The sequence below is a fragment of the Parasteatoda tepidariorum genome, chromosome 4 (genome assembly GCF_982258835.1).
Source record: "Parasteatoda tepidariorum strain Cologne lab strain chromosome 4, Ptep-v5.0, whole genome shotgun sequence".
Lineage (NCBI taxonomy): Eukaryota > Metazoa > Arthropoda > Arachnida > Araneae > Theridiidae > Parasteatoda > Parasteatoda tepidariorum.
In genome coordinates, this window is record NC_141758.1 from 41284137 (window position 1) to 41295549 (window position 11413).

Consider the following 11413-nt stretch of genomic DNA (forward strand, 5'->3'; position numbering starts at 1 on the left):
AATTGATTCTGTACGTGTATCCATCCATTCAACATATGTGTAGTAATTAGAGACATATTTATTTTCTGAAAAAATTCTTTCTTTCTTTTTGCCAATTCAATGCATTTTTAAATGCTATCCTTTTTAACAAGAATGAGGTCAGACTTAATTGCACCTGTATTATAAAAATTTTCTTCTTTTAACCGTTTTAAATTGCAATAATTACGTCTTTGCGATAACTTGAACAATTCCATTTTAAAAAATTTATATTTTAAAGTGAAAAGATTTTGTAGAATAAGTCTTTCAAAAATGTACTTCTTCCTTTGGTAATGAGTGCTTATGTCATCTAATTTTTGCGAGGCTGGCATTTTTCAAAAGTTTCTTTTAGGAATTAATATCATTTAGGTAAATAAAATTACCTGTTCATGGGCACACGTAAGAACAAAAAAAAATTTTGGTAAAATGTACCGTTTATTAAAATTTTTCCAAAACACGGTCATTTTTACCATATTCTGATAGTTTTCACCATACTCTTTTTCTCAGTGCATTATAACTGCATCACTAACAAGCATTTGCTTTGAAATAACCTTTTAACTTATTACAATTACACTTCGTTATAATTATAATCACACTTTTATTCAAATACATAACTAATTAAACCTATAAAAATAATAATAACACTTTAAAACAACTTCTAATGATGTTATTTAATTTCCATTAATCTTAAAAAGAAATTATTCTATAAATAAAAATTATTCAATACGTATCCTTCACATATATCTATCCTTCGGCTATCAATATCATCAACCATATTGATTACGCATAAAAAATAATAATAATTAGTACCGCACAAAGGAGATCGAGGAAAAATTGGTCGCATACTTAATTCAATCTCCACGCTTTGCATGGGTGTGGACACGTTTTTTTTATTCAGCAAGGACATACTTTCACCAGGTACGACAATGGCGGGAAATATTTCTTTTTTAAGGTAATGTAAGCTTTTAATTTGAATCTGAAATTGTATATAAAAGTCACCAGGCGATGTTAATAGGTCATTAGTTCTAATAAACTTCATCAATTACTAAACATGTTCGCTAAGGTAAGTTCATGATTCATTCAAACCATATTCTTCTCCTAATTTTCAACCTCGTAACATTTTTCTAACATCTTCTCCTTACATTTAATTTAAAACGTTTTGCTGTTCCCTAAGTTCATGAGTCATTTAAACCATATTCTTCTCCTAGCATTCAACCTTAACAATTTAAAACGTAAAATTGTTCACTAAGATTAGTTCATGATTCATTTCAAACCATATTCTTCTCCTGATATTCACCCCTAACAATTTAAAATGTAAAAATGATCACTAAGGTTAGTTCATGATTAATTCAAACCATATTCTTCTCCAAACATACAACCTTAACAATTTTAAAAGTTCTTTTCAGTTTACGATTTCAAGCATTTTCAGCTTTTAAACTCTAATTGTATCTCTTGTAACTCTTACTGTAAAACTAAACTCTTTATTGTATCTAAGTTATAATTATTGCACCTTATACAGTTTATCTCCTGCTGAAATACACATTGGTAATGGTACTTTAATGGTAATGATAATGGTAATTTTTAATGGTAATTTTCAATGATAATGGTAATTGAATTTAATTGCCATTTCAAAGCTTTTTATATTTTATTGTTGAGTAAAAAAATTCTTAAATTATAATTTTTAAATTTAAAGCCTTACTATGACATATTTCTTAATGAAAATGTGATTAATAAAATTTTTAACTATTTAAGACAGTAAAGTAAATTTTTGAAATGTCTGCAAAATATGAAATAAAAATGTTTCTAACTAATAAAAATACAAGTTAAAAATTGTTTAACTTATTTCATCTTTAAAAAAAAGTGTTATTTTTTAGTGGAAATTATAATTTAAATTTATTAATTTACAGTAGTAAATTTGCAAATTTCATAAATTAAAAATTTATTTTAGCGAAGTTCTTATTGAAAACGGGATTGCAAAAATTTCTTATTGCTTTTCAAAATAACCTGCATGTGTTAAATTATCATCAATTTGCTAAACGAAAATGCGAAAATGTTTGTAGCTAGTAAAAATGTGAATTAAAAATTTTTGAACTTTTTGAATTTTTTGCTTGAAAGTGCGTTATTATTTTCTTTAAATAAGAAGCATATTTCGAAGCAATAAATCAAATTTGTCCATTTTATCAAATTTGATTTCATTGTTATTGTTAATTTGAAAACGTTACAATTTTGTTTAATCTTCCACGTCCTACGGAAGTTCATACTATGTAACGGATTATGGAATAATAAATAATTTCTAAACATTTTAAAATTAATATTCGGATCGCGAAATTAAATTGATTAGTGATTTTAGAACAGTTTTGTTCAGTTTTCCTGATACCAATTTCGAACTCAAGAAAACTATTTTATTTTAAACGCAGAAGCATAACAGAATATTCAAAATTATCACATTCTGATATGTAATTATTTTTAAATAAAGCTATTGTGTTACTAATTCTCTTTTCCCCTTCAGGTTGTTGTTCTTTGCTTCACTGTGGTTGCTGTTCAAGCTTCCAACATTGTCAGCCATGTTGGTCTAGGTGCGCCATTAATCAGTTCTGGTCTCCATGGCATCGCTACTAAATCTGTCTTGGTCGCTCCTGCCAATATTGCTACTCAAAAGGCTGTCATCAACCACGTCGCCCCAGTTGCTCATGGTGCTCCCGTAGCTATTAGTTACGCTGGTCATGGTTTAGTTGCTGGACAAGGCATCGCTGCCGCTCCTGCTACCATTGCTACACAAAAGGCTGTCATCAACCACGTCGCCCCAGTTGCTCATAGCGCTCCCGTAGCAATTAGTTACGCTGGTCATGGTTTAGTTGCTGGACATGGCATTGCAGCCGCTCCTGCTACCATTGCGACACAAAAGGCTGTCATCAACCACGTCGCCCCAGTTGCTCATAGCGCTCCCGTAGCAATTAGTTACGCTGGTCATGGTTTAGTTGCTGGACATGGCATCGCTGCCGCTCCTGCTACCATTGCTACACAGAAGGCTGTCATCAACCACGTTGCCCCAGTTGCTCATGGTGCTCCCGTAGCAATTGGTTACGCTGGTCATGGCTTAGTTGCTGGACATGCCATTGTAGCCGCTCCTGCCACCATTGCTACACAAAAAGCTGTAATCAACCACGTTGCCCCAGTAGCTCATTATGCTCCAGCTAAAATAGGACACGGATTACTCGCTATGCCTGTTCTTGCTGTTAAAGGAATCCATGCCGTTCCCGCAACAGTTGCTACTCAAAAAGCTGTTGTTAACCATGTTGCTCTCGCCAATCATCATGTGGCCGCAGTCCCTGTTGCTGCTCCCGCTGCCATTGGATACGGTAGTCATGGACTCGTTGCTGGTCTCGGTCTTATCGGAGCTCCTTTAGCTTCAGGACATGGTTTGCTTTGATCTTCGTACGACCTTTGCTATAAAACTACTCATTTCATCTTAGTATTAGGAAAAGCTATTTTATACATTATTAATTTTTGAACATACTGTAAAATAGGACTATATAAATAAAATATTTATTTTTGAAAACAAAAAGCGCTTTATTCATTTTTATTTCTGGTGCTGCATAGTAATACGACTCGGAACAAATAATACTATTTGGGGATCACTTTCCGAAATTGCACAGTAAGTCTTTTTTAAGTAATTAACAAATAGCAAACATATATGAGTTATATTTTTTAGGTTACGCTTTGTTGAATTTGTATTTACATGAGAAAAAAACTTTACATTTAAATGATAACCGAGTTATGTATACACTTTACATATTTTTTTTTTCATTTGTATTTTTCAATAAGCAATATAGATTTTGATCACTTGGAAGTTAAAATTTTCAGAATTCGTAGTCGTGCTGTTTTAAGAAATACATGAATCGAAAGTGTTTCATTCCATATTTCTTAGTTATACGCACTAGAAAAGGCTCTAATCTTACAGACATAGCAGGGCTCTACAAGCCATTTGAAATAAAATAAAATAAAAAACTCTTTAATGATAATATATTACCAACACATTAATATTAAAATGACAGTGAGATTAAATACCATTAATTTGAGAATAGTTAAGCCACAAGATGTTCTTTAAAAACGTATTGTAAGTCTGACAGATATTCTGATTATAATTCTAGGATTATACCACATGCTAATGGAATATGGGAAGCATAATATGTTTTGTAATTTTAATGATTGGATTGAAATTTATTTATTTTATGCAACATTAGATATATTTCTGAAACATTTTTTACTTTTTACTCCATTGAAAATGAAACTACGAGTACATTGAAAAATTAGTAATGTAAACACACATAGTTGTAAAAGTAAATTCTGTAAAAGTTAAGTACCAACTGTTAAATATTTGTTAACTTTAAATAATAATAGACAAAATATTAATTAAATTATATCACAGCAAAACAAAGAGGGAATAAAGATTAAAACAAATAAGAAAATAAATAAAAAGTAGGTCAATAGAAGAGTTGAAATTGTACGATATGAATATTTGGAGAATTACTTTTTATAAACTATATTAATATCTCTTATTAAAACTTCTAAATAATTGTCGTAAAATGAGGTAACAGTTAAGCAAAGCAAGATGATTTTCACAAGGCATACACGTTTCTTTAAGTTATACGGCTTCTAGCTAACTCGTTATTATTTTGTGAAAAGTTTTCAAAAACATGAATTGTTAGAAGCGATTTAAATTTTAAAAAAATTAGAAGAATTCTTTTTAAATAATTGAAAACTTTTTTTACAACCAACGCAAATAAAAACTAAAAGGAACGATTAAAACTTAACTATAAGAAAAAAAACCATTATTTTATATTTTATATGTTCAAAAATTATGTAAATAAAATTTAGCGAGTTACTTTTGGTGAATATTTTTTTATCGAGTCTCTTGCCAGAAGAAACCATTAACTATATAAAAGCGGACATTATTTTCAGCTATAGCAATCAAAACAAATTGTAATAAATTTTAATTTTATTAATTTAGAACAAAACTTAAAACAGAAAATTTAACTAGAAAATAGTATATTGCACTTTCCGCCAATACAATGATGCGCGGTATTGTTCGGGTTTACCATCTGACAATAGAAAGTATTATAATATTAAAAACGTTTTTTTTAAAAAAAAGGAAGTTGTTTTTGCATTTCTTCAACTATTCTGTTCCATCAATGAAAAACTCTGTCAGATCATTCTCTTCATCTCCATTTTCGCCTTTTTTTATTAAGAATTGTAAACGTCATCACAGAGAATTAAAACATCATAAAATACAAATGATCTGATTGGTACAAATATGAATCACTCTTAATTAAAATCAATTTTTTTCTCAGCGAAGAGAAACAGTTGCTGATATTTCGAACAAATAAAATAACGGCAAAATAAGTGGCAACAGTATGTCTATTCAATTCGCCGTAAAGTTTACGGTTAAAAACATTTCTTTACCTTGTCGATTTTTTAACCATTTACAACTGGTAGGGTTAATAAAACGTGATTACAAAACTCGCTACAACTCGTGATACTGTCAAACTCCTGATTACGGTTTTGTAAATATTTACTTCCTAGCATGGTTTCAAAACCAAAGCAATGAAATTTAACTGTACGTTCGAGTTTAGTTAGGTTAGGTTTTTTCGTATTAGATAATGGGCATGGGAGTTGGGTTACAAAACTACAAAAAATGCATTTACTTAAAAAGATATTTTTGAATACATATAATGGTATATGAGTTTGTTTTAATCTTTATTTATTTTTCATTTCTGTTTCACTCGCGGACACAGTTTTTGTACTTTGGTTTTTCCCTTTTATTTTCCCTTTTGCCTTGGCAAAATAATATTATCTTCCTCACATTTGTTTGTTTTCCTCTCGTTCGTCTAACAAGTCTTGAGATTACTATATCTGAGCTCTCCTAAAATGCTGATTTTTATTATGATATTCATATTTTTTGAAGCAAAAGAAGTTATCATATTATTAAGTATTAACTGTTATGAACTTAGATACTACAACTTTAATCCTCTACTCTTCACGGAAAATAGAATTGTAAAACAAAATGAGTCACGATGCATATAAATTTTGAAATATTTATTGGCCAAATTATTACATAGTGAAAATAACATTTGCAAATTATAATTTTTTTTTTGTTCTACAATACATATTGTGAAACATTTTCCCAGTTATTCATCTTTTTATTTTGGTTTTCATAATTTTTTACTTTTTTTGTTAGAGACAAAGGGGGGACAATACGCAGACAATTTTTAATTTTTTTAAATTTTTTTGGTTGGTTTTTAAATTTAAATGTTCTTGTAGAACTTTGAATACTGTACAGAGCTATTGTCAGAATATAACTATTTTTATTGCTCTATGGATGCATCTTTAAAATATTTTTCCACTTTGAATCTATTTCTGAATATTTCATTGGTATTCTTTTTTTCTATTTTCGATCTGCTTCTGATTATTTTATTGATATTCTTCCTTCCTATTTTCAATCTGTTTCTGATAATTTCATTGATATTCTTTTTTCCACTTTCAATCTGTTTCTGATTATTTTATTGATATTTTTTTTTCTATTTTCGATCTGTTTCTGTTTATTTCATCGATATTCTTCTTTTCCATTTTATTTTTAGAGAAAATACGATGTCGTCAAGGCTGCAATTTTTCCTGTTAGGCTGCAATTTTTCCTGTCCTCCTCTTTTAAGCTTTTACTTCCTTCTTTCTCTTCAAACTTCAAGCTGTCTTTTTTTTTACGGCATAGGTAAAAAAATACCTACGACTGATCTAATATGCTGTTAACTGACTGTTTAAACGTTAGGTATACTACTACCATCAACGGTATACAACTACCCAAAACGCTTAGCAAATTTTTGAAGAAGTACTAATAAGTACTATTACTGTAAATTGTTGATTTAAATATCTTTTTAAAGGCTATGTTTCCGTAAAAACATATGCATGACACTAAATGTAGATGTCAGTTAGTTGTTTCAAATTTTGCAGATTGGTTCAAATTGCACTCCCAGAATCGGTTTTTGACGTTCTATTTTATTTTCTTCAATTTTGAACTTCTGTCATTCTATTGTAATCTATTGTAATTGGTTTCAAAAGTTGGTATTTCTATTGTAATTGGTTTCAAAAAGTAGCTCTTTACTGGTTTTGTACTAAATGTAGATGTAAATTGAATATTGTTCCATATTTTGTAGATTGGTCGAAATTACACTCCCAGAAACAGTTTTTGATATTCTATTTGGTTTTCTTCAATTTTAAACTTCTGTCATTCAGTTTATTTCTATTGTGTTGGATGGTTTTCAAAAAGTAGCTCCTTACTGGTTTCGTAATAAATGTAGATGTAAGTTCAATATTATTCCAAATTTGGCAGATTTGTTCAAATTGCACTTCCAGAAACAGCTTTTGACATTTTATTTTATTTTCTTCCATTTTTAAACTTCTGACATTCAGTTTATTTCTATTGTGATTGGTTTAAAAAAGTGGTATTTTACTGGTTTTTGTTCTAAAATTGCTCCCGTTCAAAAATATATTTTACCAGCATGAAAATTTAGAATTCACATTTAACCGGAAAGAAAACATTGAATTGCAGAAAGAAAAAATAACACTTAAGAAATTTAGCATCCCCGTTTTTGAGCTGGATCTTTTGTATTCTTGGATTTTTTTTGTCGTAAAACTTTCTTCAAAAGTCGCCACTTTCGCTTGATATAGTTCTTTTTAGGTGGAGTGAGTTCTTCAACACTCGATTCCTCTTCTCTCACGCTTAATGGTTCTAATTTTAGATCGTCTGGATCAATTTCGATGTTATATTCAGCTATTTGTTCGGCTGTTCTGGTGGTATCAAACAAACAACTCTGAATGTGTGAGTAATTGTTGTTTCTTAAGTCCTTCCATGTGTCAATATTAGAGTTCTCTTGGCTCCTAGAAGCTCTTCCCTCGCTCAGGTGTAGGGGTAACGGGGTGAGCTGTGAAACATTGTAGATGTCAGTTGAATTTTCATCATGTTTCATTTCGCCAGAGTCGATCTTATTCTCTATATTCATTTGGTCTACACTAGGTTCTCCATCCAGTTGTTGGGGGGAAAGTTGAAGAATATTGCAGTTGTTAGTCGCATTTTCTTCACATTCAAATTCAGTGGGTATATCAGAGTAGGTCTTGTTCTCTGTGTTCATTTCATTTATATGCTTAGCTCTTCTCTGATTCACTTCCTTCCGGATCAGGGCGAGCAGTGAAAGAAAGTAGGGGTTAGGTATGTTCTCTTCCCGTCCAATGGCAGAGTTGATGTTGTCCTCTGAATTCAGGTGATTTACGAAGTAAACTCTTTCCTCACTCAATTCTATTCGGAGTGGGACGAGCTGTGAAAAATTGGCGGTGTTTGGCACAATTTCTTCTGTTTCATCTTCTGTGGGTATGTCAAAGTTGGTCATGTTTCCTGTATTGGTCTCATTAACAATGCAAACTCTTCCCTCACTCAGTTCTTTTTGAAGTGGGGTGAGTGGTGAAAAATCGCTGGTGTTAGGCGCATTTTCCATAATTTCCTTTTCCTTGGAACAAATGTTGACCTGAGAAACATTGAAATTATCCGGTTCATTTTCTTCAAGTTTTAATTCTTCTGTGTCAGTCTGGATCTCGATAATCTTTTGATTAACTCTTCCCTCGCTTAATTCTGTTTGTAGCGGGGTGAGCTGCGTACTACTGCAGATGTTCGGTGCACTTGCTTCGAGTTCCATTTCTTTAAATTCATCATAGTCAGTTTTTTGTTCTTGATTCAATCGATGGGCATAAACTCTTCCCTGGCTCAATTCTGCCTCCTGCTGGGCGAGCTCTGAAATGTTGCAGATGGTGAATGCATTTTCATCAAGTTTCATTTCGTCCAGTTCGTCAAGATCGGTCTGGATCGCTTTATCCACTTGATTGAATGAAACTCTTCCCTCGCGGATATTATGCGTTGGCCGGGTGAGCTGAGAAATTTTGTCATTGTCCACTGTTTTTTTGGATTTCTTCTTTTTCATGCTAAAATAATTTTTAAAGTAAACTTGTTAGTTAGGATGTAAAATAAAAATAAAATCTATTGCATATCTCTTTTTTTTAAAACATTTTAAGTATAATGATAAAAAAAATAAATCTAGCAATCGCAAATTCTGCTTATTTCGAATATTTCTTCCTTTTTTTATCTATAAGACTGATAACTTTTGTACGTGTATGGGCTCATAGAAATAAAAAAAAATCTCAATAATTTCATATTTTCAAAATCGAATTTGTGTGAGAAAACCTTAAACACGAAAAATTTGACCTTGCGTGGTTTTTCTTGCAAAATTAATTACCGTTAATATTTTCAAAATTGAAAATTTTGGAGACATAAAATTCCCACTTTTAATAAACAAGCTCTTTTCTAATTTTAATTTTTATTTCAAACTTTATTTGATTTATTTATGGCTATTTTTGCAATCTAAAAGGTTTTTTTCAGCAGAGACTTTTTTTTTTAGCGGAGACTTTTCAATTTATTAAATTTAGCACTCAATAAAGGAGAATAATATGATGAATTGTTTTCTCTTAATAAAATTATTAATACTTAATAGTGACAATCAAAGTAATTAGAGTAATTACCTTACAAAATAAGAAATTTTAAAACTAATTGAGTTTATTGATAACAAAAACTGATTACCGTGCTATTGCTTAGATACATTGCACTGTCATGAATTTTAGGTTGAACAATGATTTGGTTTGACAAATAAATTTAAGACTGTTTTTACATAAATTAATAAACATAATTTAAGCAAAAAAAAAAACAGTTTGGATTTAATTTTAAATACAATCATTGTCGAGGTAAAAAGGAATACATAATAATGATCATAAATTTAATAGTAGACAGTATAAATAAAAAAAAATGTATGAAGCAAAACACTAAGGAATGAGTTTTAAAGTTAATTATTAAGCAATAAATGGGTTCATAAATCTCGAATTCCGTTGAAATTTACTTCGGTTTTTCAGTTAGTCACAGATTTTTTTTAAATTTGAAGAAGATTTGCACCGTATTGATTTAACAAATATTTATTTTAATTTATAGGAATTTACAAACAATGCGTGGACATTGAAACAATTGATATATATTTAGTTGCTCAGCTGAATAATTGTTTTTATATGTTTAAAAATTAATATGCCTCAATAATTTTTTATCATTTGGCTTTTTCGAACTCTTTCTAGGCAAAATTTATACTTCTATAATCATTTCATTCCGAACATTACTTTTTAGGGTAATAATTCTGCTTGATTAGTAATTGACATTTACGATAAGTTATTGTATTTGATGTCCCACAATCATCATCCTGTTTTAGAATCCTGTTTAATCCTGTCGTCCTGTTTTAGAATCCTTGTCAAAGTAGAAATACATCAGCAAAAGAATTCAAAATTCGATATTTAAGCAGTACAGAATCGTAGACTTTAAGAAGATTTTTTTCAACTCGTTTTTTAAAAAAGCAAATATTCGAAACACAAAAACCTCTTTGATTGCTAGAAGGAACAAGAAGGTGTTTTTGGCATTTAATTTTCTATTCCTGACACCACAGACTGTGATGTTTTTTAGTCTCGCCTCTCTCTATAGTGATTAACCAAGTTTTTATTACATTTTTTCCTTTTTTCCTCTCCCTAAAATAATAACTTTTGTTTTCCACTGTAGTTATTTTTCACTTATATTTTGACCAATATTGCAAAACATATTTCATAGTCTGTCATTATGCTATTTAAAATTATGTCGTTATTCATACAACGCATTTAACCCAAGAGTGCTCCGCGGTTTTCTTAAGGACTTCATAACCCTACTAAGGAAAATTTCAAATGTAATGTTAATTTCTGTTTTAGTGTTAATTATTTAACTACAACGGAATCTGTTTTTTAAATAAAATAAAACTTTTTTATCTGTCATAAATTTTCAGTTAATTTCTTTACATTTAATATTTTTCTTCAATTCATTATGGTGAAACTTCAAACTTACCATGAATAATGCTATTTTCTTTAGTTCCAAAGCTTCTTAAAGAATGGCTTAGAGATTTAACACAATTATTTTTCATTCAAAAGATGTAAATGAGTTGCAATTAGATTGAGACAATTATAATTTTAAAAATAATGTCGATAAAATAGAAAAATATTCTACTTACAATTTTTTCCAGATGTAGCGGAAAATATTGGGCATGATTGCAGAAAAGTTGGTAATCGGTTGGTTAAAAGTTGGTAAAAGTTGGTATTCCAGAAAAATTGGTGACGCAGAAAAGTTGGTTCTGAAGAAAATGGACGAACTATATTGTTAGCTTGACTAACAAGGATTTGCCTCATTGTTAAACTTTGCTTGAAAATTTATCTCAAAAGAATATTAAGTTTCCATTGTTATTAA

General features: G+C 30.0%; 1 protein-coding gene across 1 annotated transcript; it reads left to right on the forward strand.

Annotated features, from left to right (window-relative positions):
- Positions 1-949: 949 nt before the first annotated feature.
- On the forward strand, positions 950-3567 carry LOC107448907 (uncharacterized). Its single transcript, XM_043055682.3, has 2 exons — positions 950-1078; positions 2525-3567. The coding sequence occupies exons 1-2, from the start codon at positions 1067-1069 to the stop codon at positions 3443-3445; spliced, it is 933 nt and encodes a 310-aa protein (XP_042911616.1). The 5' UTR covers positions 950-1066; the 3' UTR covers positions 3446-3567.
- Positions 3568-11413: the final 7846 nt, after the last annotated feature.